At 53.2% G+C, this 15968-nt stretch overlaps 1 protein-coding gene across 5 annotated transcripts in view; it reads left to right on the top strand.

The window, feature by feature from the left end:
• CACNA1B (calcium voltage-gated channel subunit alpha1 B) overlaps nucleotides 1-15968 on the top strand; it is a 189272-nt gene that overhangs the window by 38916 nt on the left and 134388 nt on the right. For 3 of the 5 annotated variants that reach the window (XM_076009161.1, XM_076009159.1, XM_076009163.1), the window contains exons 7-10: nucleotides 10136-10239; nucleotides 12855-12970; nucleotides 13620-13676; nucleotides 14388-14480. In XM_076009161.1, coding sequence (XP_075865276.1) covers nucleotides 10136-10239; nucleotides 12855-12970; nucleotides 13620-13676; nucleotides 14388-14480 — 370 coding nt within the window. The remainder of the gene's footprint in view (nucleotides 1-10135; nucleotides 10240-12854; nucleotides 12971-13619; nucleotides 13677-14387; nucleotides 14481-15968) is intronic. The other 2 variants (XM_076009162.1, XM_076009160.1) reach the window with 1 other exon arrangement.

Raw genomic sequence — 15968 nt, 5'->3', positions numbered from 1 at the left:
GAGAGACCACCATTTCCACAAAAAGCAAAATAAAAAAGCTAGCTGGGCATGGTGGTGCATGCCTGTAATCCCAGGTATCTGGGAGGCTGAGGCAGGAGGATCGCTTGAGCCCAGGAGTTGGATGCTGCAGTGAGCTGTGATTGCACCACTGCAGTCCAGCCTGGGTGACAGAGCGAGACTCTGTCTCCAAAAAAAAAAAAAAAAGAACTACAGGTGCAGATGCTCCGTTTTGATGCTAACACAGACAGGCCTTGCCCATAGACTGGATGTCCAACGTCCACGTGAGAGAAGAACCAATGACAATGGGACTTGAACCCTCGGAGAAGTGGGTGCCGTTTGCGAGAAGGGAGGTTTAGATGAGGCGTTTCTGTTTTGTTTCAGTGGAGGGACTCGAGGCTTGTCTGGGCTCGCTACGGGCTTAGTTGCTATTTTCATCCCAGTGGAGATGTCGAGTGTGCAGTGGGGCATTTGAGAGGGCTCGCGGCAGCAGGGCTGAGGATGCGTCTTTGAGACCATCCACTCAGGGAGAGTGTCCGAAAGCATGGGGAGGCTGAGCCACCTGGGAAACAGGTGTGGATGGGGAAGAGAAGGCCGGAGACCGAGCCCTGGGAAAGTTCTACCATCCGGAGGTCCAGCGGGAAGGAAGGAGCCAGCAGGAGAGACTGAGGGAGCTTCCCGGGACAGGAAAACACCTTGGGCACCTGTGTTGTGGAAGCGAAGGCTTTATGGAAGCGAGCGACCAGGACACGCGAGCTTGTTTCTCCGGGATGAATGCCAGTGGTGCGCATTTCTGGGCTGTATGGTTGTCGCACATTTAGTTTCAAAGCTAAAATTCTTTTGCATTCCTGCCCGCAGTGTATGGGTAACGCGTTTTTCCTGCATTCCTGCCAGCACTTGGCGGTGCCGCTGTTTTTTATTTTAGCCGTTCTGACAGGTGCATAGTGATGCCTCGCCGTGGCTTAACCACGTTTCCCGGGGGCTGTGGTGCTGTTTGCCGTCGTGCCTCGCAAGTGAAATGTCTCTTCACGTCGTTGCCTGTGTTCTGTCTGGACTGGTCTTTTACTGTCGAGTCTTTACGTTCTTTATATGTTCCGGGTGCTGGTTCTTCGTCAGATATATATTGCAGTTTGCAAATACTTTCTCCTCGTCAGTAGTTGTCTTTCCGTACTCTTCTCCTGGTCTTTCCCAGAACAAACATTTTCAGTTTTGATGAAGACTAGTTTATCGGTTTGTCCTTTTGTGGGTTGGGCTTTTGGTGTCAAGTCTAAGAACTCTTCGCCTAGTCCTAAATCCTGAAGATTTTCTTCTATTTCTTTTCCTAAAAGTTTTATTGTTTTATATTTTAAATGAAAGTCTGTGATCTATTTTGAGTTAATTGTTATATAAAACATGAGGTTTAGGTTGAAGTCCTTCCTCCCTTCCTCCCTAATTCCCCTTCCTCCCTCCCTCCAGCCTGTGGGTGTCCAGTTGCTCTCGAACCATTTGTTCAAAAGGCTGGATTCCTCTGCTGAGTTGCTTTTGCACCTTTGCCAGAAGTCGGCTGGGCCTGACTGTGGGATCCATTTCAGTTCCATCGATGTGTGTGTCTCTCCCTTTGCCAGGAACACACAGGTTTGGTCGCTGTAGTTACATATGAGTCCTAAAATCAGGGTGACTGACTGTTCCCATTGTATTCGATTTGGGAGCATTGACATCTCTACTGTGTTGGGTCTTCCAGTCAGAGAACATGGTATTTCTCTCCATTGGTGTAGATCATCTTTGATTTCTTTCATTTGCATTTTGTAGTTTTCAGCATACAGGTCCTATATGTGTTTGTTTTTTTTTTTTTTTACCTTTTTAATAATATTTTTTATTTCAATATGTTACGGGGGTACAAATGTTGAGGTTATGTATATTGTCCTTGCCCCACCCGAGTCAGGGCTTCAAGCGTGTCTATCCCCCAGACAGTGTGCACCATTCCCCTTAGGTGTGACTATACCCATGTCCTCCTCCCCCTCCTGTCTGCCCGACAGAATGTTATTACTATGTGTGCACATACGTGTTGATCAGTTAATACCAATTTGATGGTGAGTACATGTGGTGCTTGTTTTTCCATTCTTGGGATACTTAGTAGAATGGGCTCCAGCTCTATCTAGGATAATATAAGAGGTGCTAGATCACCATTGTTTTTTGTGGCTGAGTAGAATTCCATGGTATACATATACCACATTTTATTAATCCACTCATGTATTGATGGGCACTTGGGTTGTTTCCACCTCTTTGCAATTGTGAATTGTGCTTATATAAATATTCAAGTGCAGATGTCTTTTTTATAGAACGTCTTTTGTTCTTCAGGGCAGATGCCCAGTAATGGGATTGCTGGATCAGATGGTAGTTCTACCTGTATCTCTTTGAAGTATCTCCATATTGCTTTCCACAGAGGTTGAACTAGTTTGCACTCCCACCAGCAGTGTAGGAGTGTATCTGTCTCTCCACATCCACGCCAACATTGATAGTTTTGGGACTTTTTGATAAAGGCTATTGTCACTGGAGATCAGTGATATCTCGTTGTGGTTTTTGATTTGCATTTCCCTGATGATTAGAGATGTTGAGCATTTTTTCATATGTTTGTTGGCCATTATTCTATCTTCTTTTGAAAAGTTTTTGTTCACGTCCTTTGCCCACTTTTTGATAGGGTTGTTTGATTTTTTCTTGCTGATTTTCCTGAGTTCTATACAGGTTCTAGTTATTGGATATCCATAATCCATATTCACATGTGGATATTCACATATTACTATGTGAATATTTTCTCCCGATCCATAGGTTGTCTATTTGCTCTCGTGATAGTTCCCTTGGCTGTGCAGAAGCTTTTAAATTTGATTAGGTCCAATTTATTTGTTTTTGTTGTTGCTGTGATTGCCTTTGGGGTCTTCTTCATAAATTCTTTGACTAGGCCAATGTCTATAAGAGTTTTTCAACATTTTCTTCTAGAATTCTTATTTCATGCCTTAGGTTTAAGTCTGTTACCCAGCGTGATTGATTTTTGTGAGAGGAGAACTGCGTGGATCCTGTTTCAGTCTTCTACATGTGGTTATCTAGTTTTCCCAGCACCATTTATTGAATAAAGATTCTTTTCCTCAGTGTATATTTTTGTCTGCTTTGTCAAAGATTAGATGGCTGTATGAGTATGGTTTTATATCTGGGTTCTCAGTTCTGTTCCATTGGTCTGTGTCTCTATTCTTGTGCCAGTAACATGCTGTTTTAGTTACTATAACCTTGTTGTGTAGTTTGAAGTTTGGTAAATTAATACCTCCCATTTTGTTTTTATTGCCTAGGATTGCTTTTGCTATATTGGATCTTCTCTGGTTCCATACAAAGTGTAGAATTATTTTTTCTAGATCTGTGAAAAATGATGTTGATATTTTAATAGGGATTGCATTGAATCTGTAGATCACTTCGTGTAGTATGGACATTTTAACAATGTTGATTCTGCTAACCCATGAGCATGGTATGGTTTTCCACCTGTTTACGTCCTCTGCTATTTCCTTTCTCAATGTTTCATAGTTCTCCCTGTAGAGGTCTTTTACCTCTTTAGTTAAATATATTCCTAGGTATTTTACTTTCTTTGTTGCTATTATGAAGGGAATTAAGTCTTTGATTTGGTTCTCAGTTTGACTGTTGTTTGCGTACAGAAATGCTTCTGATTTCTGTACATTGATTTTGTAACTTTGATTTTGAGACTTTGCTGAATTTATCAGTTCCAGTGGCCTCATGGAAGAATCTTGGGGTTTTCTAGATATAAGATCATATCATCAGCAAAGAGTCATTTTGTTTTTGAAGTTTTCATTCTATTTTCATAATAAAACACTGTGGCCCCAAGGAAAAAAAATGTTTTCTAGTGTGGCAGCCAGCGTGTCGAAGGAAGCATCAGGAAAGCATGGAGTCGAGTCTGGTGCGTGTAAGCGATGCCTCCAGTTCTTACCTCTGGCCACTGGCTTCTGCCACTTGGGTGTAGTGGCCTTGTGATGCCTATGCAGCAACCTTTGCTATGTTGTTCTGTCACAAAATGGTGTCGTATTTTAAATTTCAGCATCCTTGTCTTCATTGCTAGTATGTGGAAATACAATTGATTTTTGTATTTTGATCTTGGATCCTGCAACCTAGCTGAACTCACTTATCAGTTCTAGGAGATTTTTTTGTAGACTCCTTGGGATTTTCTACGTAGATAAACACCATTTGCAAACAGGAACAGTTCATTTCTTCTTTCTGATCTATATGCCTTCCCTGCCATTTTTTTTACTGTGGTAAAATACAAATAACATAAAACTTACCATCTTGACTATTTTTAGGTATACGGTTCAATGGTATTAATTCATAATGTATGACCATCACCACTGTCCATCGGTGTAATTTTTCATCTTATAAAATGGAAACTCTATACCCATTCATATTAAGTCCCTGTCCCCCTCTTCCTCAGCCCCCAGCAGCCACCGTTCTACTGTCTGTCGCCATGGTTTTGACTACTCCAAGTTTCTCACATCCGAGGAATCATACAGCATTTATAACTGGCTTATTCCAATTAGGTGTCCTCAAGGTTCACCTGGGATGTAGCATATTGTAGAATTCCCCTCCTTTTAATGGCTGAATAGTATTCCATTGCACGTATATACCAATTTTGCTTTTTTCATTTGTCTGTGGATACTTGGGTTGCTTCCACGTTGCAACTCTTATGAATAACATGGGTGTACAAATATCTCTTTGAGATCTTACTTTCCATTCTTTCGAGTATATACCCAGAAGTGGAATAGCTGGATCTTATGGTAATTCTATTTTTAATGTTTTGAGGAACTGTATACTGCTTTCCACAATAGCTGTACCATTTTACTTTCCCACCAGCAATATACAAGAGAAAGCAAACAATGTCTCTACATTCTCACCAATGCTTGTTACTTTCTGTTCTTTTGATAGTAGCCATTCTAATGTGTATGAGGTGGCATCTTGTGGTTTTGATTTTCATTTCCCTGCTGATTAATGATGTTGGGCATCTTTTTATGTGCTCATTGTCCATTTTTTTATTTCTTTGCAGAAATGTCTATCGAAGTTCTTTGCCCATTTTTCGATTGAGTTTTTTTGTTGTTGATTTTTAGGAGTTTTCTATATATTCCGAATATTAATCCTTATTAGATACATGATTTGCAAATATTTCCTCCCATTCTGTGTGTTAGTTATCCTTTTTCTCTGTTGATAGAAAGTTTGTGTATCAAAAGATACTAAGTTTTCATAAAATCCAGTTTGTATATTTTTTGTTGTTGCTGCCTTCATATTCAAGAAATCATTGCCAAATGCAAAGCTGTGAAGCTTTGACCTATGTGTTCTTCTTAGAGCTTTATTTTTTAGGTATTACATTCAGATCTTTGATCCATTTTGAGTTAATTTTTGTATTTGGTGTTAGGTAAGGATCTAAATTCATTCTTTTGCATGTGTATATCCAGTCTTCCCAGCACGATTTGCTGGAAAGACCATCTTTTTCCCATCGAATAGTTTTGGCACCCTTGTCAGAAATCATTTGACCATATGTGCAAGACTTTATTTCTGTTCTCTTCCGTAAGTCTATGTGTCTTGATCTGTATGGATGCCTGTTACTTCCTTTACCTGCCTGATTTCACTAGCTAGAATGTCAGCACTGTGTTGAGTAAGAAGGTAAGAGCAGACATCCTTGCCCGTCACCTAGTCTTAGGGAAAAAGCATTTGGTCTTTCACTGTTAAATACAACATTGGCTGTAGGGTTTCTTTTTAAAGTAGGGTAGATTGCTCTCTATCAAGTTGAGGCAGTTTTACTCTATTCCTAGTTTTCTGAGAGTTTTTTATTTTTTATCATGAATGAGTGCTGAATTTTATTAAATATTTTGTCTGCACTGATATGATCATGTGATTTTTCTTCTTTAGTATGTTAACATGGTGAATTACATTGATTTTTGAATATTGAACCAGCATTGCTATTCCTATTGCTGGTTCAATATAGTTCCTTTTATACGTTGCTGAATTCTATTTGTTAATATTTGTATCGAGGATTCTTACATCTGTATTTATGAGGTATTTTGGTCTGAAATTTCTTTTTTCCTGTCTTTGGTTTTGGTATCAAGTTGATAAACAAGCTACATAAAATGAACTGAGAAGTATTTACTCCTCTATATTCTTGAAAAGATTGCATAGAAATGTGTTAAGTTTTTTAAAAACGTTTGGTAGAATTCCGTGAAATTGGGCCTAGAGATTTCTTTTTGGAAGGGTTTTAAATAACACGTTAGTTGGGACATAATTCATATACCATAAAATTCACCATTTAAAAGTGTATAGTTCAGGGTTGTTTTTTTTTTTTCTTGTATGTCCAAAAAGTTGTGCAGCCATCATATCTAATTTTAGAACATTTTCATTAACTCTGTATCCACTAGCAGTCAGTCCTCAGTGCTCCAGGCCCCCAGCCCCCACCGTCACCGACCTTTCTGTCTTTATTGGTTTGTTTAATCCAGACGTTTCATAAAGGGAATCATACAGTAGGTGGCCTTTTGTGTTTTTATATCTATGTTGTAACAAATATCAGTATTTCATTGCTTTTATTATCAAATATGATTCCATTGTGTGTATCTAGCATATTTTGTTTATATTTCATCAGTTCATGAACATTTGAATTGTTTTCACTTTTAAAATTATGATTAATGCTGCTGTGAACATTCGTGTACAAGTTTTGTTTTTTTTTTTTTTTTTTTTTTTATTTTATTTTTTTTTGAGACAGAGTCTCGCTTTCTTGCCTAGGCTAGAGTGAGTGCCGTGGCGTCAGCCTAGCTCACAGCAACCTCAAACTCCTGGGCTTAAGCAATCCTACTGCCTCAGCCTCCCGAGTTGCTGGGACTACAGGCATGAGCCACCATGCCCGGCTAATTTTTTATATATATATATTAGTTGGCCAATTAATTTCTTTCTATTTTTATAGTAGAGACGGGGTCTCGCTCAGGCTGGTTTTGAACTCCTGACCTTGAGCAATCCGCCCGCCTCGGCCTCCCAGAGTGCTAGGATTACAAGCGTGAGCCACCGCGCCCGGCCTCGTGTACAAGTTTTTGCATGGACTGTCTTTTCGTTTCCCTGGGTATTACCTGAGACTGGTGAGAGTCCTTTGTTCACCATTTCCTTGCTGTTCAGAGAACCTTCCTTAGCCATTTTTCTAGGCGAGTTCTGCTGGTGACAAATTCTTCTAGTTTCCTAGTTTGTCCCAAGAATGTCTTGATTTTCCAAAGGTTATTTCTGATAGGTCTTCAGCAGAGTGACTGAGGCCGCCCTCACGATGGAGAGCAACCTGCCTTGCTCTATGGATTAAAATATTAATTGTATCCAAAACACCCTTGCAGAAACATCCGGAATAATGTCTGACCAAATATCTGGGCACCCTGTGGCCCAGTCGAGTTGACACATAAAATTGGCCATCAGAGCATCTGTGAATGGTCTTTTCTCATTCAGTTTCTGCTCTTCCTAGTTCTTAGTATAGTGAGTGAGTTTCAGCTGAAAACTGGACATTTTTGGTATTGAGCCGTGAGACCCTGGATCTTAAACTCTCTGTCTCAGCTGGCTGCCTCTGGCACCACTGTCAGGGGAAGGGGGGTGAGAATGGCAGTCAGGGCTCCCCACCCCACTGACACTTGCTGAGGCTTCTTGCTGACGGGCAGGCTGGCAGCTCCAGCCCCCGCTGCACCTCAAGGATGCTGGCCTGGCTGGTGGGAGGGGCAGGGGGGAGGGGCGGGGGGTCAGGTGTGCCTCGTTCTTGCTCTGCAGGTGGTTTCTGCACATGTGTGTACGGGGGCAGCCTCGTTACTGCTGCACGGGGGTGACAGCCCTGACTGTCCCCTCGGCCCTTCTGGTGGCAGTGGGCAGGGCGGGGCTGGGGTGCCTCATTACTGTGTGTGGGGGTCCAGGCATCCGGGTGGTCCTCCCTAATATCACAGCGGTGGGCTGGGGTTGGGGGGCCCCGTTTGCTGCTTGCTGAGGAGGGACGCCCGACTCTCCACTGGGCGTCTCTGACAGCTCCCTGGTTTGGGGTAGATGAGAGAGCCCCGGTCACTGCACTGGGGAATGAATGCTGTCCCCTCGAGTCCAGGCTGCAGTGACCACTGGGCTCCCCACCCAGCCCTGACCCCGGGCCTCCCATTGCAGTCTTGGGGGGCGGGGGCGGGGAAGTCTAGGCTGCCTGCTGGTCTTTGCTGGAAAGGGGGAGAAGAAACCACAGTTTTTTCTGTGATGTTTGGCTGGAACAGTGTAGTTATTGTCTAAAAGTTTTCTGTCTTGCTAGGCTGCCCTTTCCCGAGCCTTTGGTGAGAGAGGGCTGGCTTTTGTTGGTGCATTCTTCTCTGTGCCCTCTGGTCATTTCCAAGCTGCAGGCTTCCTCGGCTCCAACTTTGGGATATAGTAGGCAAAAAGAAAACCCAGGGAACTCACCTTATTTCTAGGTCCTAGCTGGGCTGCCTTCTTTTCTCCACCTTTCAGAGTCTTCTTGTGTTTGCTTTATGTACAACGTTCAAAATATTATTTGCACTTAGTGGGAGAGATGGGGAAGGGTATATCTACTCCATCTTCCCAGAAGTACAAGTCCTGGTTTCTCTTGTTTTTTTTTTTTGTTTGTTTGTTTTGTTTTGTTTTGAGACAGAGTCTCACTCTGTTGCCTGGGCTAGAGTGCTGTGATGTCAGCCTAGCTCACAGCAACCTCAAGCTCTTGGGCTCAAGCGATCCTCCCACCTCAGCCTCCTGAGTAGTTGGGACTACAGGCATGCGCCACCATGCCCAGATAATTTTTCTATATATTTTTAGTTGGCCAATTAATTTCTATTTTAGTAGAGACCGGGTCTTGCTTTTATTCAGGCTGGTTTTGAACTCCTGACCTTGAGTGATCCTCCTGCCTCGGCCTCCCAGAGTGCTGGGATTACAGGCGTGAGCCCCCGCGCCCTGCCTAGAGCTGGGATTCTGAATGTCAGTTCTGAGTTAGGGTCCAGGCATCTCGGTGGCCAGCCTGAAACCAGTGTCCACGGGTGAGAAGCCACAAGCTTCGGCACATCCAGGGACCCAGGACTTTCCGGGAGTCGAGTCTGCAGATCCTGCCAGGGCTGGCAGACACCAGAGGACGAGAGCGCTGACAGCAGTGCCTGGGGTCGGCCGGCTGCAGGGCAGGGCCGGGCTGTGCTCCAGCCTGTCTCGCCTGGGCCCTGCCTCGAGTCATGAGCTGCCCCCGAAGCGAGGAGTGAAGGGCTGGGGGTCGCCCACCCTCCGCACCCTCTCTCTCCTGGTTCGCCTCTAGCAGGACACCTGCATGGAGAAAGAGGTTCTCCGCCCCTTGGCCGAGTCTGCTGGGGACCCATGAAAACAACACAGCTCTGGAATTAGAGGGGACCCAGAGGAGGTTACCCCTCCGTGGGCCGAGCTATAAAAAGCCAGAGATCTGGGAGGACGCACATCCTTGCTTTCCGATTCAGATCATGCCTGAGTGCTGGGCTCCTTCGTGGGCCGGGCATGTGGTGAGGTCCGTCCTCCGGGAACTCGGAGGAAAACGCAGCACAGGGGCCCACGGTGGTCTCGGCAGTGGGGGCTGCTGCAGACAGAGGGTCGGACAAGGACGCTGTGGGTTCATGCAGGAGGAGACGTCTCTGGGGCTGCTCAGGGATGTCCGGCAGCCGGGTTGGGGTGGGGTGCTGTGAGTGTCCTGCTGGGGCAGTGCCCGGGCGTCCTGGGTGGCCCTGGGCTCCTCGGGCCTCGCTGGGCAGCGTCTGGGAGGGCTGGGTGTCTCTGGTGCCCCGGGAGCTGCAGCCCAGAGAGCTCTGCCCGGCAGGGCAGGTCCGCCCCCGCCCTGCCTTGACGCTCCTGCCTGACCCCACTCCCGCGCCTGAACGCCCCCGCCTGGCTTCCCCACCACATGGACCCTGCCAGGGGTCTGTGCCTGGGCAGGTCCGCCCCCGCCCTGCCTTGACGCTCCTGCCTGACCCCACTCCCACGCCTGAACGCCCCTGCCTGGCTTCCCCACCACATGGACCCTGCCGGGGGTCTGTGCCTGGGCGGGGCCGGACGTGGGCCGGGGCCTGCGTCCTGTCTGTGCGTCCTCCTCACGCCTTCTCCTCACTTCCAGACGAACGACGCGGCCGGCAACACCTGGAACTGGCTCTACTTCATACCCCTCATCATCATCGGCTCCTTCTTCATGCTCAACCTGGTGCTGGGTGTGCTCTCGGGGTAAGAGGCCGAGTGGGCTTGCAGGTGCCCCGTGCTCTCAGGCTGGGCGGGCCGTGGATTTGCACGGGGCGCGAGTGAGTGGGCAGCAAGCCGGTTCTCCGTTCTCCTCTGTGCTGGCTGCTCCTGGGGTCCTGGCTCCAGGGGCCTTCCCCTCGTGCCACCGTCCTGGCCCCCTCCTTGGCCTTCCCTTGGCCTCCTTACCTCCGTCATCCCCGGCCTCTGCTGTGGGGAGAGGCTGTGGCTGCCTCTCACCGGGGTAGGTGGAGGTTTGGTCTGCAGTGGGGTCCCTGGATGCTTCCGCGGCCACAGAGCCCCCGTCCCCGCAGCGAAGAATGAACCGGGCGCCCCTCGGGTCTCGGCTGCACCGACCACTGGGCCGCCCACCCCAGCTCAGGGCACCTCTTCCTGCCAGGCTGCTCCAGGGCAGGGTGGGAGTGGGCACAGTGCTGGGGCCTCCTGGGGTGCGGGCCTCCCGACCTCTTCCTGGGCTGGGATGTGGCCGCTGGCCTGAGGACACACGGCACCCGCCCGTCCTGCCCTGGGGCTGAGGCTGGGGAGGTGCCGTGTGCCTGGGCTCAGCCGGGGCTGGTGTCTGGGCTGAGGAAGCCGTGCGAGGGAGGGTGGGGGTGTCAGGCCTGGCCTGCCCCTGCACGCCCTCAGCTGCGGGAGAGGCTCTGCATCCTCCCTCTCTGGAGAGTCCTGCTCGGGCCCAGGGCTCCTGAGGTGGCTGGTGGCGGAGCCCGGGACGCGGCGTGGCGGCCACGCTGGCCTGGGAAGGGGTGGCCACAGCAGGGACAGACTGCGCTCGGCCTCCGCCCTCCCCTGTGCGGGATCGGGCCGTCGCTGGCACGCCTCTCCAGGCACCTGCACGGGGACACGCTGAGCCCCAGCACGGAGGGCAGACGCCACCTCCCGCGCTGCTGGGGAAGCCGGGCCAGGCCTGCGGCTCAGAGGAGGCCCGGGGAGGCCCGGGGAGGAGCAGGCTGAGGGAGGAGGAGGAGGAGGCCCTTCCAGGCAGAAGACACGGGGAGGCTGGGGGACGCGTGTGGCGTGTTTGCCGCAGGGACTCTCGGGGCTGGAGGCAGAGGGCGTGGTGGGAAAGGGCGCAGGGACGGGCCGGGGAGGGGCGTGCAGGCCGGGGAGAGGCATGAGCTCCGTGCAGAGGACCCTGCGGGGCGGGAAGGTGGGCGGGAACCGGCGGGGCGTGGGAGGCAGGAGAGCCGTCCGCTTGGGCTGCTGTGTGGGTCTCGCTCTGAGGCAGGAAGGACGGGCAGGAGAGGAGGCCAGGGGCTGGTGCTGGGCCTGAGCCTGTGAGTGTCCGGCCTCTGGGGAAGGGAGATGTGGGTGGATCCCTGGTCAGCCTGGCTGAGCCTCCTCCCAGCACCCAGGCCCAGAGAAGGGCCTCAAGCCAGGGCCAGCCGGCCCACGGGGCTGCGCAGTGAGGAGCCGCCTGGCCGCCGGGGGGAGCTGGCGCAGCCTTGCCCATCTTCCTTCCCGGCCCCCAGAGAGGCAGGACTGGTGACTGTTCCTGGCTTCCCCCACCCAGTGGGGACAGCAGTTCAGGGACACTGACGGCCACTGTGCGAGAGACAGCTGCTCTCTGGTGGGGACCAGGCTGGGGACCTGGATCAGACGGGGAGGCCACAGGGGACCTGGGTCAGACGTGGAGGCCACAGGGGATCTGCCTCCCTGTAGATTCTAGACTGGGGCTGCCCGGACAGCGGGGTGGGCCCAGGCAGGAGCTATGTCCTCTCGTCCCCTGGCCCTGGTGGGTGCTGGCTGTGGGCTCAGGGTCGGTCCTGGTGGGGGACAAGCTTCCTCCCCACTGCGGCTGTACGCTAGGCCTGTCACGTCCACGCCAGCAAGCAGACTCTGGTTGTGTGTGTGTGTGTGTGTGTGTGTGTGTGTGTGTGTGTGTAGGGGGAAGAGGGAGAGGGAGAATGGCTTCCCACACGCTGGCCTGGGCGGACCGCTGTGCTGCAGGGCGGGTGTTTCCCGCACAGGAGGCCGGGCTGTTGGGGATTAAAGAGAGGGAAGGTCTCTCCTGCTCCTCACGGGCCTCGGGGTCCTGGCTGCGGTGCCCAGGTGGACTCTACAGTATTTTCCTTTTGCTTCCAGCCTGCTCCGACCCGTCCCTTTTTCCTCTGCTCCCTTCTGCCCCTCCTCCCCCCGGCAATGGCTGTTTCTGAACCCAGGGAGGAAGCCAAGGAAATGTCCTGCAGGGATGCGGTGGCAGACCGTAGGGCTCAGCCCGGGGGTGCGTGCTCGGGCCTGCTCTAGGCAGGGGTGTGGCCTTGTCCCTGCCCCTAGGACCCCCCACTGGGGACCAAGGTCCCGTCCTTAACTGCCACAGGGGTGTGAGGAGGGCGAGTCTGCGTGGCCGTCCACATGGGCCCTCGGGGTGAGTAGGGGGAGCCCCAGGGCCCTCGAGGTGCTCAGTCTGGAAGAGGCGAGGTGCAGGGCCCCCCGAGTGGCAGCCTGCCTCTCCTGCCCCAGTCCGTTCTGGTCCCTCTTGTCTCTGGAGGGACACCTGCACAGAGACACCCTGCGCACCTGTAGGGCCTGCAGGTGTGCTTGCACTCACCCCACCTGCTTGCTTTTCCCGCACGGCGCAGAGAGTTCGCCAAGGAACGAGAGAGGGTGGAGAACCGCCGCGCTTTCCTGAAGCTCCGCCGGCAGCAGCAGATCGAGCGGGAGCTCAACGGGTACCTGGAGTGGATCTTCAAGGCTGGTGAGCGCCATGGCGCGCAGGCCCCGTGCGCCTGGCCTGCCCTCTGTCAGTGCTCCGTCCCCAAGTCCGCTCTGCTGCCGGGGGGTCCCCTGGCCGAGGGTGGAATCTGAAGGGCTTTGCAGGGAGGAGGCGTCTGTCTACGGCTCCCCCCACCAGGGTCCTGCCTCAGGGACAGTGTCCTCTTCAGCTGGGGACTCTGCCCTGGCCCAGCCTAGCACTGGCCTCTCCCCGTCACACCAAATGCCTGCCCTTGACCTGGGTCCCTTCTGTGCCTGACTCTGGGCTCTGTCGAGCCTGGACTTCCTGCCCTCCACCCCCAGCCCCGGGCCAGCACTGTCCCCTCAGGTGGGGCAGCTGCTCCTGCCCCTGCGGTTTCTCAGGTGCTTCCTCGGCGATGAGCACACCTGCCCCACGGGGGCGGTGACGTGTGGGTGGGATGCAGCACTCGAGCAGCCGGGGCCCTTACAGACACTGAGTGCCGTCCTGGCCGCAGAAGCTCGGCTCTGAGCCCTGCCGGCTTGGGGCAGCGTGAGAGTGGAGAGGGCCCGTCTTGCAGAGAGACGTGCCTCACCGGGCGCATTTGTGGGATGAGCCCTGCGGGGGGACGGGGACAGGGAGGCTGCGGCCTGAGGCTGTGTTCCCCTCGCAGAGGAAGTCATGCTGGCAGAGGAGGACAAGAACGCGGAGGAGAAGTCCCCTTTGGATGGTAGGTGGCCCTGTAGGCGCTGCTTGTGTGGAGGGAGCTCCGGCGCTGGCCGGGCGGCGGCTTATGTGCGAACTGTCGGGGTTCACATGGGGGCCCCCGCAGTGCCAGGCGCACAGACACGGACCTGGGCCACGGAGTCGGCCCTGCCTTCCCGACATGCGCACACGTCGCCGTCCTGGAAGGCCCTGCCGAACGGCGCTGCTCCTGCAGACTTTGAGACTGCGGGTTTAGGCCGAGCCGTGTCCGTGCCCGGGGCCCTGGTGGTCCTGCCCCAAAGGCCACGCAGAGACTCCTGGCACAACCCGAGCCCCTCTGCCGCAGCCGTGGGCCCTGCGGCCAGCCCGGGTCGCCCTCTGTCCACACCCGCTGCCAGGCCCGGGCTGGAGCATGTAGCTGCACCTGTGTCGTCCACACCCGAGCTCCGGCGGGTTTGGGGCCCCAGCCTCACGCCAGATGGACGTTCCCTGGTCTCCCCGGTGGCCAGGCCTCCCCCTCCGACCTCACTCTGCAGGGAAGGGAAACCCGGGACCCGCCCTCAAAATTTGCACCCCAAGGAGGCCGGGAATCGTCCTGCCTCAGCCTCGGCGCTCCCGGCCCGGGCGGAAGTTCGGGGAAAGTTCCGGTTCTGGGGAGGGAAAGACGCCTGCAGCCCAGAGCGAGGGGGGTGCGCTGTGGGGGCAGCTCAGGCAGCCCCCCCCCCTTTGTCTGAAGCAGTGCTGAAGAGAGCAGCCACCAAGAAGAGCCGCAACGACCTGATCCACGCGGAGGAGGGCGAGGACCGCTTCGCAGACCTCTGTGCCGTCGGTGAGTCCCGGCCGCAGCTCCCTTCCCGCCCGGCCGTGCCTGGAGCCTGCTCCTCCCCAGACACGCGCTCCTTCCCTTCAGCACACGCGGAGCCCCCCCACTTCCGGGCCTCCTGTGTCGCTGCCTCTGTAGGGACCGGAGGTTGTAAGCCTCCCCCAGGCCCGTTCTCCACCTTCTGGAGCTGCCGCGGCGGCCCCTCCTCCCCCTCCTCCCCCTCCTCCCCTCCTCCCCTCCTCCCCTCCTCCCCCTCCTCCCCTCCTCCCCTCCTCCCCTCCTCCCCCTCCTCCCCCCCTCCCCTCCTCCCCTCCTCCCCTCCTCCCCCTCCTCCCCCCCTCCCCTCCTCCCCTCCTCCCCTCCTCCCCCTCCTCCCCCTCCTCCCCCTCCTCCCCTCCTCCCCCTCCCCCTCCTCCCCTCCTGCCCCTCCTCCCCTCCTCCCCCTCCTCCCCCTCCTCCCCCTCCTCCCCTCCTCCCCCTCCTCCCCCTCCTCCTCCCTTCCTCCCCCTCCCCCTCCCCCTCCCCTCCACTCCCTAGGCGGGGAAAGGACACTGCCATTGACTTGCTCTGCAGACTTGGGAAAACAGTGCCTGTGCAATGGGCTCCCTCTGCAGACTTCCCTCCCCTCTGTCTGGTGCCAAAGTTCTGGAACCCGAGTGCCGGGGCATTTCCAGCCCAAACGGCCTGTCATTGTGCGTTCTGCCGCCGAGGGAGACTCAGACCTGAGTCCCCAGGCTAACTGCGTGGAGAGGGCCCCACGCTGGGCAGCGGTGGTTTCTCATTTCAAGCCACCTGGTCAAATCCAGGCTCGGCTTCCTCACCCTGCAAGGTCTGTGAGTGGAGCTGAGTCAAAGGGTCTGTTTCCCATTGTGTTGTTACATTTATGAGACAGAGCCCTTTAATAAAACAGTACACACACACATACACACATACATGCACACACATACACACATACATGTGCACATATACACAGAACACACATGCAAACACATACATGCAATGCATACACGTGTACACACATACTCTTTCTCAGACTTTACCCTTTCCGTCCTCACCCAAGCCAGGGAGCCATGCTAACAACCGAGAACGTGCCCTTCCTGGTTTCTCCGTGCTCATCTCAGACAGCATACATGGGCACACATACACAGGCGTGGGCACACATATGTGCATGTAGAGTTTGGGGACCCTTCTCTCGTCTGTACCTTTTGAAACCGCTACCCGTTGATAAGTTGGTCCAACCCTGATCTGCCATCCGTGGCTGTGAGGCGTCCACGATGTGGAGTCGCCCTAAATCACTCAGCTGCCCTGGCTGTTCCTTTATTTCTAGTTTTTAAATCTCGCTGTGAGGATGCTGCCCTAGGTCCTTGCACGCGTCTGTCCTCCCTGACCAGCACCTTTGTCTCCGGGATGGACCCAGGGCGGGCCGCCATGGCCGGGCGCACACGTGCTGTCCACAGTCCCGTGTGGCTTCATGTCCTGTTAACCTTTGGCCTC

This window comes from Microcebus murinus, chromosome 12, assembly GCF_040939455.1.
Source record: "Microcebus murinus isolate Inina chromosome 12, M.murinus_Inina_mat1.0, whole genome shotgun sequence".
NCBI lineage: Eukaryota > Metazoa > Chordata > Mammalia > Primates > Cheirogaleidae > Microcebus > Microcebus murinus.
The sequence above is the reverse complement of the archived record's forward strand: the minus strand, read 5'-3'. Positions and strand labels throughout refer to the sequence as shown.